Source organism: Theropithecus gelada, chromosome 5, assembly GCF_003255815.1.
Source record: "Theropithecus gelada isolate Dixy chromosome 5, Tgel_1.0, whole genome shotgun sequence".
NCBI lineage: Eukaryota > Metazoa > Chordata > Mammalia > Primates > Cercopithecidae > Theropithecus > Theropithecus gelada.
The window spans coordinates 144735486-144753083 of NC_037672.1; the positions used below are offsets into that span (position 1 = coordinate 144735486).

Consider the following 17598-nt stretch of genomic DNA (forward strand, 5'->3'; position numbering starts at 1 on the left):
AGAGAAAGCACAATCCAGATTATTTTACCACATGCATGAAACTCTTCAAAGACTCCCAACAGCGTTGGGGTACAGTCTCAAATCCTAAATAAGACTTAGAGGCTCTGCACCATCTGACCGCTGCCTATCCTCCACCACCTGCCATTGTTGTGAGCCAGTCTCTCTCACTGGGCTTCAGCCACCTGACCTTTTCATCTCTTGAATGTGCCATCTCAGGGGCCTGCACAGGCTGGTCCCATGTCTGTACTATGTTCCTACCCCTATTTAACAGTTAACTCCTACTGATATTCCTGGTCACTGATTAAATTATCATTTTCATATCATTTCCTCAATGAGGCCTTCCTCGACCCATCCCAAATCTCTATCAGGTCTTCCAATTATAACATCTCTTTATAACTTTATAAAGCACTGAGTAGAAGTGCAGTTATCACCTCACACACGTACACCTAGTGTTAAAGAGCTAGTGAATATGAATCTTAATTCATTACCGAATAGGTCCACAATAATAACCATGAGTAGAGGGGCCTGATTAATATTGTTTTATTCAGCTATGCCTATGCAGTGTCTGGTAAGTGATCAGTACATGTGGAATGAATAAGTATAACTTATTCACTTTACTTCATGGCGCTTTAATTTCATTTTAACTGCATGGCGCTTTAATTTTCAATTGGATATATATGTGTGTGATTTTTCTTTTTCTTCTAGGATGAGGTCAGTCTCCTTCCAGAGACCAAAAGCACAGTGAGGAAAAACACTGTTTTGTGTTCTACTGCATCATGAGCACCTAATATGGTGCCTAATACATATAAATGATCAGTAAATATTTGTGGGAATAATTGATTAACTAAGATGAAACCTGGAAACTCAGTAGCATCTGCTTTTGTGGCCACTTTTCTCGAGTTCTGTCTTACATGGTTTAAAACTATGATTTAAGGGCTCTCCTGCTCCGCAAATCTTTCCCACATTGATGGAATGTAATGTCTGCTCCTCGCTCTCATCCCTCTCTTCAGCCCATCCTCCACATCTCCTTCTTCCTTGAGTCTCATCACTATCATAATTTTCAACTGGCACTTTACAAACACAATTTAATTCAATCTTCTCAAGCAACCTGCAGCTGCAATGTCATCATCTCCCTTTCACTGATGGTAAGTCTGAAGTTTACAGAAAATTACCTTTGCTAAGGTTGCACAACGGTTAAGCAGTAAAGCTGGAGCTGGACCTCCTAAATATCTATCTTTCCACTGTCCACTGTACAGAGATTTCTCTTCACTTAGTTATACTTATTCAGTCCACATGTACTGATCACTTACCAGACACTGCATAGGCATAGCTGAATAAAACAAAATTAATCAGGCCCCTCCACTCATGGTTATTATTGTGGACCTATTCGGTAATGAATTAACATTCATATTCACTAGCTCTTTAACACTGGATGTACATATATGAGGTGATAAGTAATGTTTTTTATGATGTTTTGACATTGTTTTAAACAGCTTTTTTTTTTCTCCAAACATCTAAAGAACTGGGCACACTGAATAAGCCAGAGTTTTTACGGCTTGGAGTCTACTGTGTTAAAAGAGGAGAAGCAGTTCTAGAGTAGTTCATCTTAAAACAAATTTTATTGAGATATATTTCACAGACCAAAAGAAATTCACCCATTTAACATGTACAATTAGGTGATTTTGAGTATATTCAGAGTTGTGCAACCATTACCAAAATTTAAATTTAAATTGTTTTCGGCCAGACTCGGTGGCTCACTCCTATACCTCCAACAATGTGGAAGACCAAGGTGGGTGCATCATTTGAACTCAGGAGTTTGAAAAAAGCCTGGGCAACATAGTGAGACCCTATCTCTATAAAAAATAAAAATATTAATAATTTTCATCACCCTGAAAATAAGCTCCTGACTACATGTACCCTCCACTCTATCCCCCAGTCTCTAGCAACCACTAATCTTTCCGCCTCTATAGATTTACCTGTTTTGGACATTACATATAAATGGATAGTATTATATATGGCCTTTTGCAGCTGGGTTTTTACTTAGCATAATGTTTTCACCGTTCATTGTGCAGTAGCACATGTCAGTACTTCATTCCTTTTTATTGTAGATTGATATTTCATTTTATGAACATAAACATTTTGTGCATGCATTACACAGCTGATGAAGGACATTTTGGTTGATTCTACTTTTTGGCTGTTATGAATAATGCTGCTATGAACATTTGTGCGTAAATATTTGCGTGGACATATATTTTCATTTCTCGGGTATGTAAGAGTGGACTTGCTGGGTCACATGGTAACCTCTATGTTGAATATTGAAGAAGTGTCAGCAAGTCCCTCTACGAGAAAAGGTTTGGGTTTCTGTTCTGAGGATTGAGTGTGGTCAGTGGCTGTTTCGCAAGGCCCTCACTTTTGTTTACACCCCTTCTCTTGTCTTTCTTCCCCTTATTTGCCTCTTTTATTCTCTTTTCTGTAGACTCCAGTCTCCTGCTGGTTTTAGCAGGAACTGAAGCTTTCACCACCTAAAAGTTATTTGTAAGACACTTTGAACTCTCTGGAGGATGGACATTAGAGTAATAATGTTTATCTGCTGGTTAGGCACTCCTGGTGCTGTTTTGTAACAAAAGGGCTTATTGAGTAGGAGGCTTATTTAACTTGTTCGGGAGGGTTACCCTCCTACAACATGCTGTCCAAACAGATTCTTAATTACCCAGCTAAGAGTCTGAACATCTTGAGGAGTAAATTACTTTGAAGTTTCTCGTTAACATTACCATCACATTATATAAGTCTATATTGCGAGTTTGTAGATGTATGGAGTTTCTAGTGGGTGCCCGGCACATAATAATTGCTTGATAAATTGCGATTGTGAAAAGTTACTCTAATGAACTATTAGATTTTTTTTTTTTTTTTTTTTAAGAAATACTCTTTTTTTTTTTTTGAGATATTGTCTCGCTCTGTCGCCCAGGCTGGAGTGCAGTAGCACGATCACGGCTCACGGCAACCTCCGCCTCCTGGGTTCAAGCGATTCTCCTGCCTCAGTTGGGACTACAGGCACGCGCCACCGCACCCGGGTAATTTTTGTATTTTTAGTAGAGACGGGGTTTCACCCTGTTAGCCAGGCTGGTCTCCCAACTCCTGACCTCAGGTAATCCACCCGTCTCCGTCTCCCAAAGTGTTGGGATTACAGGAGTGAGCCACCGCGTCCGGCCTAAGGTATACATTTCAATACTTTCAAATGCCTTAACTTTTTTTGGGGACACACTGGAGTTGTTTCAGAATACACAAAACAGGCTTTTTGAGGGCACTGACATAAATTCTCATTGATAGTCACCCCCAGGCGGTGAAAACCACGTTACCTGGCATGTTTTCCGGTGGTTATTTTTAGAATAAAGATCGTCTCTATCTACCCAAGCAAATTTAATGTGCTGAACACAGCAGAAACAACTTTTCTGTGGTTTAGCCAGCCCTCTCCCTTCACCTAAGTCATTTAGTGCGGATACGCAGAGAAGTGTAATAGGAGCTGCTGGGCCACCAAGAAAATGCTCTTGCCATTGTAAGGCTTCGATCTCAAGCGGAGATTTACCACGCATCTCACTTTAAACTGGGAAAGGAACCGGGACAAGGAAAAGAGCCCCACGTGCGAGTTCGTTCCTAGCTCGGGGGTTGGGGGGCTTCCCAGGATACATGAGATAAATGAGTTAATCATCTCCTCCTTCAAGGCAGCCGCTTCAGAGTTATGTCGCCCGCCTGCGGGGACTAACGACTGCAATTAAGACGCTCCTTCTCGGTCCCGGTCGGGTTCCGTGCAGCGGGGAGCCGACTGTGAGTCACCCCGGCCCCGGGAACCCAAGCAAAGGGGAGGGGCGCGCGCCAGTGGTGGAGGGGAGCCGCGGGGCGAAATTCTAGCCCCGGGACGCCTCAAAAGGAAGAGAAGGGGCGGCTGCGCGTGTGGAAGAGAAGGAAGAGGCGTCCAGGGAAGAGAAGAGAGGAAGAAAGGCGGAGGAAAGAGAAGGGGGCGAGCGGGAGCGCGGGCCCGGCCGGGCGGCGCCTCGGGGAGTGTCTGCCGCGCGGGGGCCGGGAGGGGCGGGGCCGCGGGCGCTCAGGGCTCGGCGGGGGCTGCCGGGATTGGGGCGCCACGGCTTGCGCTGGTCTCGGTGGCCGCTCCTCCGCGTCGCAGGGCTTGGCTCTGCGGGACATGTCCGTGCCGCGCTCGCCGTGCGCCCGGGCCTGCTAGTTCCCCGGGGCTGCCTGAACGCGCGGCGCCGCACCTGGCAGCGGCCTCGGAGACCGGCTCGGGCAGGAGCGCGCGGCCGTGCGCACCGCGCCGCGACCGCTGCCGTCATGGGGCTGCAGCCCCTGGAGTTCAGCGACTGCTACCTCGACAGCCCGTGGTTCCGGGAGAGGATCCGCGCTCACGAAGCGGAACTCGAGAGGACCAACAAGTTCATCAAAGAGCTCATCAAGGACGGGAAGAACCTCATCGCTGCGACCAAAAGTAAGCGGGGACGCGGGCGCGGACGGGGCTGCGGCGTGGCGAGGCGGGGAGGAGCCTCTCTCGGCAGGAGGCGGAGGGTCTCGTGTCCGGGGCCAGCAGCCAGAGGAACGGGGAATTCATTTCGGACCAGCCCAGCTCGCTCGGAACCCCGGGGGGGTGGTCCCTGGGGTCATTCCTTCTCGAGGCAGCGCGGCGAGACCCCATTCCCGCCCCTGCAGCTCTGCGGCGGCGGGAACTAGCTGCTGCCCGTGGGCCCCGCCTGGTTGCCGCCGAACACCCCTTGCTGACTGCGCGCTCCGCTGAACCGAACCTAGGCTCTCCTGGCCCGGAGTCAGGTTTCATTGCTGCCTAAAGTTACAATCTCTTTCAAAACCTTGGCATCTGTTTGCCTAGTTTTGTTTTGTGACTTCTCAAAAGAACTTTCCTGGGGATTCTTTGAAACCCTGCGGGGGTGTTGAGTTTTCCGGAGTCCCCTTAAGCTTCACCTTTACCCTCTCATTGTCTGATGTTCCCCGACAGTTCTATTCCAGGTCCCTCACGTGCCAAACCAGAAAGTCCACCTGGCTTTATGCTGCTTCCGCACATTCCTCCCCTCCCGTGCTGAGGAGGTTCAAAGATTGGGGTTTGGAAGGGCGAGCGGATAGCCTGCCCTCTAGCCCAAGCGGGCACTGCTTGCAAATAGGGAATTCCACCCGGGTTAGGCTTGGTGCCTTCCTCCCCTGAACTTCTCTGTCTCTTAAACTCGGAAGAAGACTTGAGATATAGGAGAGATAACTGTATTTTAGTGTAGTTGAGAGTCTTTCTAGGAGAGAGTGGGCCAAAATTCATGCAGAAATACTGAGTGAGTGATGCTGCTGGAAGATGGGGCGGAATTACCTCCAGTGAGGAGCTGGGCAGCCTGACCATCCCTTGGATCCATAACGCCTTTGGAGGATGGCGGTGAATGCCCCCTTTTCCTCTTTAAAAGACCTGCCCATACAGTAGGGACTTGGGCGGTATCCAGCCTTGAGGGGCTGGGTTCTTAGGGCCTTCATCACTCACCTAGATTCTCAGTTCAGTAATTCTCAGCCTTAAGTGTTCGTCCCTTGTACATTTGTTTGTAGATACCACCTCTGGGGAAAATCCCCCATCTCACTGTTCTCCCGACCGCGCCCCGCCCCAATTTTCATTAAGGGCTATTAAAACATGTTGAACATACTGTCTCGGGCACCCAGCATGGTACCTTTTACAGTAAACATGCATTTAATGAATAAGTTGAAGTACATTTCTGTGGGAAGAATTTAGTGAGCCATCCCTGTAATTTTGGAAGCAAGTCACTCAACTTCTCTGGATGATCTCCAAGGTTCCTTTTGGTTCTCTGACCTCTTTGGTGTTGCAAAATCAGGATTGGGACTCACTTAGGGTTTTTTTGTTTGTTTTGTTTTTAGTCTCTGCTGTTTGAATCAGAAATGGGACTCTGGGACATGTGACAAGTGGGCTTATTTGGTTGAGGGCTCTCCAGGCCCTTGACATCTGGTATGTGAGTTGGGTGGGAAGTAGGGGGGCGCTATACATATGGAGGAGGGAGCATAGAAAGGAGGAGTTGGGGGCGGGGGTGCAGAGTGAACACGAGAATGAGGACTGAGGACTTTTTCTGTAACTTGGTGTTAATCAGAGTCAGTGGCCAGGGAATGTACCTTCTCTCTCATTGATTGTAGTAGTTCCCTCTTGAGCTAGAGAGATGTGGGGGAGAGGCAGAGGGCAAAGCCAGTTTGGCCACTGGTAGAAAGCTATTTCGGTGACAGCATATTAGCTTTCCTGCCATCAGGAAACATGCCTTAGGTTCCAACAGCATCCAGTGCATCTGGGGGGCCAGATGTCTGCCTTCCTCCAGACTGTAGACTTTCTTGAATTTGTGAATTGGTATCTTACTCCTTTTGATTATCATCCTTTAGCATAAGAAACATAACTCGTAATCATGCTTTGAGAGTGATTGGAAATTCTTTTTTTTTTCTCATTATGTTCATTAAGAATTTGTTTAAATTCTTTCCCAGAAGGTGACAGGAACACAGCTGTAGCTCACATGCCTTTTCCCGCTTGCTCCATAAAGTTTACTTCTAGTTCCTACTAAAGACGAAGAGCCTTGGACTAAAGTCAGGGGACCTGAGTTTAATTGTTCTTCACCGGTTAGGGCTTGGCCATAGGAAAATTGAGCAGGTCTCATAGTTCTTTTTGCGTTCAGCTTCCCCTGCGTACTTTTTCGGGAAACTAATAAGGTTCTGCAGTATTTGAAAATGGCTTGATGAGGTTATTTGAAATTGCAGTCCAGGTAAATGGTTCACCTAACCAGTTGAGCTTTTGTATAACATCAGAGAGTCAAGGAATGACATTAGGTGGAGGATCTACAGAAAGAATAAAACCCATTAGGTCAGATTGTTTGTATTTCCAGATATTTTACATTTTGTTTTACAAAAATGGCCTTTTGAGCATTTTGAGAATTGTGTATTTAAGTGATTTCTGTTTTTAATTGCCCTGCAAGGTGTCTTCTGTGTGCATTACATTCTTGGAAGATTTCAGTATGTAATTTTGATGTCTTGACACTTTGAAACCTTCCACAAATATTTAGAGTTTTGAGGCTTATGGGACCTGAAGGCTTACTGCTGAGTTCAATTAGATAGCAATCAGCAAATATTTAGCACCTACAATTTGCTAAATACTGGAATTAGATACAGATTTATAATAGGGTAGAGGCCCTTGCCCTTGAGTTTATTGTCCTGTAGTTGAATTTACTTCAATCTAAGGAACATTTTTGAACTCCTTACTGCACTGTGCTAAATTCCTGAAGAAATAAAGAATGTAGACACATACCTGTTACAAGGTTAAAAATTTAGTGACAAGTATTCTAACTTTTCCGGGGACAAGGGTTTGTATGTGAGAGTGGAGGAGGTTTGTTGGAAGTTTTGGAACTCACTGGTGATAAGGAGTAAAACCTTATCATACTGGAAACCAGAAGAAACCAGAACACTCGCAGTGTTTGGAGAAGAGTGAAGAGACGAGTTTGCTGGAATGGTGGTTTTTCAGGGAGTGGTAGACTGGGATGAATGGAGAGGTCAGTTTTAGATTATGGAGGGCCATAAAAGCAAAGTTAGCAATGTGGAGTTTATCTTGTGGAGAGTTACTGAAGGCTTTTCAAGAAGGCTGACATAATAGCAAAGAGATGGTTTAGAGACAGTATTGCACATTTGTGTGTAGAGTGAATTTGGAGATAGCACTGAGGGTGGGGAGGAACTCCAGAGAGAAAAGCCAGTGATTTCAGTGGTAAAGTTGGAGATTATTCACTCAATTCAATGAATTCGTTGTTCAAATGGCTTTTTTAGTTTTCTTTTTAAAGTACTTTCCTTTCGTAGAATAACCAGTGTGTTCTTTGGATGGAATTTAAACTTTTGTAAGCCTTTGTGATGTCTATGTAGTTTCAGTTACTTACGTTTCATACAGGTAGATAGCACAGTTGCCAGAAACAGCAATAAGCCATGTATGCTTTTCTCATAAATTTTACATTAGGCAGTCTTGAGAAAGTGTACCTTGTTCTGTAGAGAAATATTTTTTAAAACAAATAGTCCTTACAGTTATTAAGCACTAATACAGTGATATAAAATGCTCTGTCGTAAACTTAAATTGTCTAGCTCTGTGTGTGTGTGTCACCGAAGGGGCGCTCATTAGTGAGTCTGCTGTTACTAAACAGATATGGAAAAGGATGTAAAGGACCTTGTTAGTGGCAGAGCCAGGACGAGAATTTAGGTCTTCCAAACTTGGTTTTGATACTTCTAGCCTCGGCATTTTAATGGTTTTTGCTTTGTTTCTCTTAGGAAAAACATAAGTTCCTTTAGGCTGTCTTTACGTTTACTGTTTCAGAGAAATATTCTTTTCGGGAAATTTCTTAAGTTGCCATTACATTAAACCTACTGAGATTTGGAAGACTAAAAATAATTTTCCTATTTTGTAAACTTGAGCCTTGGTTTCCTTTTGTTTTTTGTAAAATGGGACTGACTGATAGAGAAAGCCTTGAGGAATAAATAAAATGGTGTGAAAGTGCTTTGAAACACAAATGTAAAATGGTTGTGTAGACACTACTGCTGGTTCAGCCAACATTCCTTTTCCCCTCTGACAATCCAGATTTTATTCAAGTGTCTGCATCCTTTTCAGATGACTCAGGGGAAGGCATTTCAGGGTAATTCTGATTAATCTAACTCAGTGGTTCTCAAGCCTAGCTGCTCAATAAAATCACCTGGGGGAACTGTTAAAGCAGTCAGGGTTGAGAAACTAAACTCTAACTCAGTTATGATAAACCCATTTTCTGGGTTGGTAATTATTATAAGAATGAGGTTGTATTCCAGTTCTGGCCAGTGAGACATGACAGGAAGTCTTCTGGATACTTCAGGGAGAGGTTTCCTTTTGTCATAGGAGACTTGAAGAAAGATGGTTTTCTACTTTCCTGTATTCTCTTATGATGCCTGGAAGTGCTATGCACTATATTGGGCCTGAGCGGCATAGTGCGCTAACTGAATTTGGGTTCTTGATGCTGTTGGGAGACCTGTGGGTGTTTCTATGCTTTGAGTGTCTTGTTAAATGACATAAGACAGTTTTGAGTTGGGTGTTCTGCTACTTAATGCCCTAGGGTTTATTTTTTTATTTTTTATTTTTAAAATTTTATTTGAGATGGAGTCTCGCCCTGTCGCCCAGGCTGGAATGCAGTGGCGCAATCTTGGCTCAGTGCAACCTCCATCTCCTGGGTTCAAGTGATTCTTGTGCCTCAGCCTCCCAAGTAGCTGGGATTACAGGCACGCACCACCACACTCAGTTAATTTTTGTACTTTTTTTTTTTTGTAGAGACAGGGTTTCACCATGGTTGGTCTTGAACTCCTGGCCTCATGTGATCCATCCACCTCAGCCTCCCAAAGTGCTGGGATTACAGGTGTCAGCCACTGCGCCCGGCCTTAATGGCCTAATTTTGAGAAAGTGGTGTAATTGTAAATTTTGTGATTATGCTCCCATCAAGTGGAATTTAGAGAGATACAGAAAATAAAATGCTATTTTAAAAAGTTAATAAATTGCAATATATTTTTTTCCCGAATGGAAAGGAATACTTATGCACATTCTTTTTTTTTTTTTTTTGAGAGAGAGAGTCTTGCTCTGTCGCCCAGGCTGGAATGCAGTGGCGTGATCTCGGCTCACTGCAAGCTCCACCTCCTGGGTTCACACCATTTTCCTGGCTCAGCCTCCCCAGTAGCTGGGACTACAGGCGCCCCCCACCACGCCCGGCTAATTTTTTGTATTTTTAGTAGAGATGGGGTTTCACTGTGTTAGCCAGGATGGTCTGGATCTCCTGACCTCGTGATCCACCTATCTCGGCCTCCCAAAGTGCTGGGATTACAGACTTTTGAGCCACCACACCCGGCCAGCACATTCTTTGCCTTAAAGAAGTTACCATAGAGCCCCTACAATTTGGAACATCACCTGGGATAAGTCAAACTGTCACTTGGGGTTTTATTACAGTGGCTGGTCTCCAGTGTGAATGTAGACTGGCTGTGAAAATAATTACAATCAGACTTGAGCCAGGGTAGGGACCCAGACAGGCTTGAAAAGCTTGAAATGCTTTACTCACTGCAGGTGGTCTTTACTCCATTTAGAGTTGTTCCTATTTAGAGCCTGCCACCAGGCCACCAGCTGAGCCATGTTTATTTAGAACAGATTTTTACTAGCCAGTTAGCAATCTCATGTTCTCAGTGTCTTTTTGTCACATTGCCTTTCTCTGTCCTCCCGTCTGCTGGGGTTCCTTTGACCAGCTCCTTTTTGCGTTTTTTTTTTTTTTTTTTGAGGGGACTGGGGTACATTGTAGACTTTTGGATAAAGAATACATAGAGGAGGGTATTTTTGTGTTTAATCTTTAAAATAGCTGATGGAATATAATATAGAAGATTAAGAGCATAAGCTGAGGTACTAGTCTGGCTGGATTCATACCCAAGCTCAACCACCTGCTAACAGGGGATCCTTGCTCAAGCTGCTTAGCTTTTCTCTGTCTCTGTTCTTGTCAATAAAATAGAAATTATAATACGATCTACTGTATTGGGTTAAAAGTAGGATTTGTTAATACACGTAAAGCATTTAGTGCTCACAGATGAACAATTATGATGTTCATTTAGATATGATGAACATATCTAAATTACAGGCATATGTTTTAATATCAAGGCCCTGTTCTTGCCTCAAAATAGCTGTTCTGCACCCTAGACCAGGTATCTAACCTTTTAGTGTTTATTACCCCTAACAGTGTATTTCTCCAAAGCACCATTACCAGTGACCGAGAGACAAAATTGTCAAACCCTGGAAAGCCTTCCAAATTTTGATTGTAGTTCAGGATGCTGGAAAATCTTGAAAACACATTGGTGGCCAGGCTTGGTGGCTTAAGTCTGTAATCCCAGCACTTTGAGAGGTCGAGGCGGGTGAATCACTTGAGGTCAGGAGTTCAAGACTAGTCTGGAGAACATGGTGAAACCCCATCTCTACTAAAAATAAAAATAAAAAAAAATCAGCCAGGTAAGTTGGCAGGGGCATGTAATCCCAGCTTCTCGGCGGGGGACAAGGCAGGACAGTGCTTGAATCCAGGAGGCAGAGGTTGCAGTGAGCTGAGACCACCCCACTGCACTCCAGCCTGGGCAACAGACGAGACTCTGTCTCCAAAAAGGAAAAAAAAAAAAAAATACACTGGCACATCAGAGCTTAGTGGTATCTTGGGAAAATATTTTCTAGAATTTATTTTTTATTCACAAAGATTTGAAGATGAAGTAGAATGTGTTGCTAAGGTCACTGCAAATTTAGTAAGCAATCTACAGTCGAGGTTCAGGCAGTCAGCAGCAGGCCTTTCCTCCAAGGGGCTGATAAGGAAGAGTTGATGACAGAGTTCAGCTCAAGGTATTGACATGACAATGTAAATGACTGCAGCCTTCACATACTTCAAATTACAGAGATACTGTTTGAGGACGTGAACTCAAAATTAGGGTTTCCAGTGTCTCACATGCTGAAATCCTAACAGCTTCTATTTGCTATGGTAAATTCACAATGAAAAAAAGAAGACAGCCAGAGACATCCCTAAGAGGGATTTTCCTTAGAGCTGTTAGGTAATCCTGTTCTCTACAGCAGAATCCTCAAAGTCCCCTGGACAAATTCCCAAGGAAGCTGTTTTGAATTCTGTGACTTCAATAGCTGTTTATCACCTTATATTTTAGGTTTTTTATTTTTTTTCTTTAGACAGAGTTTCGCTTTTGTTGCCCAGGCTGGAGTGCAGTGGCGCGATCTTGGCTCACTGCGACCTCCGCCTCCCACATTCAAGTGATTCTCCTGCCTCAGCCTCCTGAGTAGCTGGGATTATAGGCACCTGCCACCATACCAGCTAATTTTTGTATTTTTAGTAGAGACAGGGTTTGACCCTGTTGGCCAGGCTGGTCTTGAACTCCTGACCTCAGGTGATTTGGTTGCCTTGGCCTCCAAAAGTCCTGGGATTACAGGTGTGAGCCACTGCACCTGGCCTTACTGGGTCACTTTTTTTTTTTTTTTGAGACAGTCTTGCTGTGTTGCCCAGGCTGCAGTGCAGTGGCGCAGTCTTGCCTCACGCAACCTCCACCTCACAAGTTCAAGCAAGTCTCCTGCCTCAGCCTCCCAAATAGTTGGGATTACAGGTGTATGCCACCATACCCGGCTAATTTTTGTATTTTTTGTAGAGATGGAGTTTCACCACGTTGGCCAGGCTGGTGCTGAACTCCTGACCTCAGGTGATCCGCCCGCCTTGGCCTCCCAGGCGTGAGCCGCTGTGCCTGGCCACTAGGTTATTTTTAATGGAATTACATTTCAAAGACAAATAGGCAATTACAAATTACCTGATAAAGAATGTTTTATGTAGTGGAAAATGCATATAATTTAAATAAATTTAATAGTAGCTTTTAAGCATTTACTGTCGTTTTTACTTTGTGCTAAATTCAGCATAAGCGCTATGTTAAATTAAGAATTTACTCAGTAAAGTCAGAGAGATTAGTAGCTTGTCTAAATCACAATTTGTCATTGGTGGAGCTGGAATGTGAACCTAGGTTTGTCTGACTCCGAAACCCATAACCACAGTCATGAGCTGTCTCTGTGAAGGGGTGTGACCGTGGTCTTCTGCTAGGGGAGTGATGATCAGTCATGGTTATCTAGAGTGTGTGTATGTTTGATCTAGTTAGGATATTCTTTTTACCTCAGTATGATGACTGGTTTCAATTTCGTTAAATTTTAAGGCCCCTCTGGGGTCATTCTTATAATTTAAAGTGCTAATTTGTATTATGAGTCCAGTATAGACATTCCAAGGGTTGGGTTGATTTAGGATCCATTACAAGATACGGACCTCCACTCTCTCTCTCTCTTAATATCCACCTTCCTCTTTTCCTCCCCATTCCTTGTTCTACTCTTCAGTAGAGTGACTTTTAATTTATTCTTTTAGTATTAGGCTTGTTTTTCCTTTAAAGAGTTTGAGATACTTTAGAAATATAAAAAGATAGTCTCACGATAAACTTCATTTATTCCTCCCCTGCCCCAGCTTAATGAAAGCGTCTTGTATACCCATTCTTCTCCCCAAGGGGTAGGACCTGACTCAGATCTGGTGTTTATTATTCCTAGGCATTTTGATACAGTTGTGCACATCCGTAAACAATATATAATGTGTTTGCACATGTTTAGACTTTGTATAATGGTTTCATCCTATACTTTTTCCCACCTGAATATATTTGTGATATTCATCCAATTGGATGTATGTAACTTTATTTCGTTTAGTTCAACCTTTTTCTCCTACAAGTTACATTTAAAGGTACTTTGTTAGTTGATGTTCTATGATGATGTACCTTCTCCCTATGCATTTTTTGGATGATAACACTAAACATACTTAGAGAATATTCATGATGAAAGCCTTATTGAAATTAATTTTATAAATTTAGGATACTAGCTTTCAAAACAGTCAGTAATTAATAAACTCATGAATTTTAAAGACATTCAACCCATTTTCTTTTTAGTATTCTGTTACCAGCCCAGCATGGATAATCAGAGTAAGGCAGTTCATGTCTCAGGACTGTACGAGAAACTGGTTTGAGTCAGAAACAAAAAATCTTTAAAAGCCATTTTGCTTCATTGAAATTAGACTCCTGACTAGAAAGAGAAAAATGATGTTTGTATAAACACAATGCACGTGGAGAATTCTGGTAACTATCAAGCTAGTTGGGGTGGATGAACATGATTTTCAGGCAGGGACTGGATGGTATCTTGCGGTAAGCCCTAAAGCAAACACTGGCAGGCCTGATTCCCTTACTTATCCTAACACAGGAACATACTTTCCAGGGGGATGCTTTTGTATTATGATGGCCTTGATATTCTCTTTATACACACACACACACACACAGAAAAACACCAGACGTTTTACATTCTAAAGGCAGGCATCTCTGTAAACTCTGAGACGGACTGGAATCACACCCCAAGTTGCTGCCATTGCGAGGCCTAATTCCCTGGTCCAACTAGAATTTCCTCCCTGTGTTTCTCAGGAAGATGTCAATCCACTGCCACTTAATATTTCAACGGCGAGTGTGATTTCTCTGGGCTTGTTGACTTGTTCACCCACAGGCACCTTCTACCCTCACTCTCGGTGGCAAGTCATGGTGAGGTGTGTGGCTGGAGGAACTCAATTTGGCCACGGCATTTCACCTCAGGTCAGAAGACAGGATGTGGAATGGTCTCTTAAAAAAAAAAAATGAATGCTTTCTTCTCTGACTGTAAAGCTGGCCTCACAGTTTATTAGCTGTGTGACTTTGGGCAAGTTACTTAACCCTTCAGTGCCTACATTTTTCTTTATTAGTAAAATGGGCCTAGTAAGAATTCTGTCTCACTGGGTGGTAGTATTTAATCCTCCCATTACATGTTAAAAGATCTTAGGACTCTGCCTGGTTATGGTAGGTGTCTATTATTTTTATTATTATTATTAAAATAACGATCTTCCTTTGGTTGAACTTGGGCACAGTTGTGGCTTTACCCACAGTTACGGTAGAAATAGTCTGTGAACACATGTTCTTTTTTTTTTTTTTGAGATGGAGTCTCGCTCTTGTAGCTTAGGCTGGAGTGCAATGGCACAGTCTTGGCCCACTGCAACCTCTGCCTCCCGGGTTTAAGCGATTCTCCTGCCCCAGCATCCTGAGTAGCTGGGATTATAGGCACCCGCCACCACACCTGGCTATTTTTTTTTTGTATTTTTAGTAGAAACGGGGTTTCACCATGTTGGCCTTGAACTCCTGACCTCAGGTCATCTGCCTGTCTCGGCCTCCCAAAGTCCTGGGATTATAGGCATGAGCCACCGTGCCCAGCACATGTTTTTTTCTTCCAGTCTAACCATATTTTGAAGCACAGAGCTGAATATAGGCCTGTCATTTATTTATACATAGGAGAAACCATCCATAATAGTGTGTTGAAATCTGATGTATTACTGAAAGCCTTTGCTTTAAAGTTTTGGGGACAAAGCCAGAAGTACAAGGGAATACAGTGTTCTTGACATGACATTCCATTTATTTGAAAATTGGGCAGATTCTCTGCCATGGTGACAGATAGTTTTTTTTTTTATTTTTTATTTTTGGAGACTCCACCCAGGCTGGAGTGCAGTGGCGTGATCTCGGCTCACTGCAACCTCTGCCTGCTGGGTTCAAGCGATTCTCCTGCCTCAACTTCCCGAGTAGCTGGGATTACAGGCGCATGCCACCACGCCTGGCTATTTTTTTTGGATTTTTAGTGGAGATGGGGTTTCACCATGTTGACCACGATGGTCTCGAATGCCTGACCTCGTGATCCACCTGCCTCAGCCTCTCAAAGTGCTGGTATTACAGGTGTAAGCCACTGCACCCAGCTGATAGTTTTGTTTTTATTTTGTGAAATGCAAGTCAAAGGCAACACAGCAAACATACTAAAATAGATAGGTCTTTGAAACCAGGTTTACTTACTGTGTGACCTTGGGCAAGTTGTTTAACTTCTCTGTGCCTTGATTTCCTCCTCTGTAAAATGTGGATAATAGTCAGCTGGGCGCAGTGGCGCACACCTGTAATTCCAGCACTTTGGGAGGCCCAGGTGGGCGGATCACCTGAGGTCCGGAGTTCGAGACTAGCCTGACAAACATGGAGAAACCCCATCTCTACTAAAAATATAAAATTAGCCGGGTGTGGTGGTGCATGCCTATAATCCCAGCTACTCTGGAGGCTGAGGCAGGAGAATCGCTTGAACCCGGGAGGCAGAGGTTGCAGTGAGCCAAGATTGCGCCATTGCACTCCAGCCTGGGCAACAAGAGTGAAACTCCTCAACAACAACAACAACAAAAAAAAGTGGATGATAGTTACATGTTTAAATGTTGCTAGGCTTAAATTATTTTTAAAGTACTTAGAAAATTGCCTGAACCATAGTGGATTCTCTGTTTGGTAGACATAGAAAAAAATTAAAAATCTATTCATTCATCACTAGAACAACCTTATTTATGACAGTGGTGGAGTGGTGTCACCTTATCACTGAACTCCAGCTATGGTGGGCTAGTTGCTAGAGGTTTAACATTAAGAAGAAACGTGTATATTTGTGCCGAAGATTTCTAGTGCAGGAGACAGCAAATTATTTAAAAAGCAATTATATTCACGTTGTTGAATCAGTCTGGGATGCGATGACTAGGTAACAGGACTGTCTAGTTTGGGGGTTCCAAGAAGACTTCAAGAAAGTAAAACTTCTAGGCTGAGACCAAAAGGAGGGATCGGAGCTTTCCCTGCTGAGAGTGGGGAAGAAGTATTCTCCAAGTGCAGGGAAAATGCATCTGAGAGGTCAGAGAGAGCACATCTTGTGGATGGAAAAGTGGTGCTCAGGTGGGCCAGGGAATCTGCATTAAGGGTAAGAGTGGTGCTGTCGAAGGGTGGGGGCAGGGTTGGGAAGGGCCTTGGAAGGCAGGTTCAGGGCTTCACTGTAAGGACAGTGGGAAGTGATTGAAAAGTTTTGAGCAGGGGAGTGGTGTGATTTGAATTGTAGAAAGTTTTCTCCGGCTGCGGTTGTGCGAATGAATTGGAGGAAAGCAGGACTGGAGGTGAGGGGTCGGTCATCTAGGCCAGAGACTTTGTTGGCAGAAGAGGAGTCAGGACTTAGCAGCTGCAGGCTGTAGAGGGGGTGATTGGGTGTGGGGGCTGCCCTGACACCTCAGATTCTGGTGTGAGCTGGTGAGTGCATTTCACTGAGGTCCAGCCCCAGCAGCAGCTTTTGTGGGAGAGAGGATGAGTTTTCGGTTTTGCATGTGGAGGCCAAGGTATTTCCTAGTAGCCAGGAGACATGTTCAGTAGTGTGTTTCTTCTATGGCTGTGTATTTCAGGAATGGGGAATACAGCTGGAGATAAAGATTCTGGAGACACAGCATATGGATGGGAAATGATGCCATGCAGCTGAATACCGAGGCTGCCGAGAGAGAATGTAGAGGGAGAAGGCAGGGCGGGTCAGGGCAAATCCGGAGGAACTCCGTCTTTTACGGGGTAGGTGAAAGAAGAACTTGAGATCTGAGAAACAGTAGCCATTGACAGAGAGGTGGAAAACTAGGAGAGGGTCTGTGAAGCCAAGGAGAAAGAGCGTTAAGAAAGCAGGAGGGAGTGGACAAGGCCATGCCACAGAGAGGTCAAGTAGCTCGAGTCCAGGTGATGTTGCATTGGCCACACGCTGTCATTGGTAATAGTGGGAGAATAGTTTAGGTGGCCAAGCACAACTGGGAGCCTGCTTGCAGAGGACTGAGAAGGGAATGTGAGGAAAGTCAGTGAGCCTGAGTACAGATAGCTCTCTTAGATTATTTGATCTGCCATCCAAATACTTCAACACATTCAACCCTGTCTTCAAGCAGGCTTGACCCTGCTTAGCTTCTGAGATCAGACAGGGTTGAATATGTTCAGAGTGGTATGGCTGAACATACCTCTCAGTGGGAGAGGAGGAGATTGAAGATTCAGGGGTCCATCTCAGAGCACAAACTTTTTTTTTTTTTTTTTTTTGAGATGGAGTTTCACTCTTGT

At 44.0% G+C, this 17598-nt stretch overlaps 1 protein-coding gene across 1 annotated transcript in view; it reads left to right on the plus strand.

Moving 5' to 3' along the window:
* The first annotated feature begins 4110 nt into the window (after nucleotides 1–4110).
* ARHGAP10 (Rho GTPase activating protein 10) overlaps nucleotides 4111–17598 on the plus strand; it is a 294968-nt gene continuing 281480 nt past the window's right edge. The window contains exon 1 of the mRNA XM_025384845.1: nucleotides 4111–4495. Within this exon, the coding sequence (XP_025240630.1) occupies nucleotides 4342–4495 (154 nt within the window). The 5' untranslated portion in view covers nucleotides 4111–4341. The remainder of the gene's footprint in view (nucleotides 4496–17598) is intronic.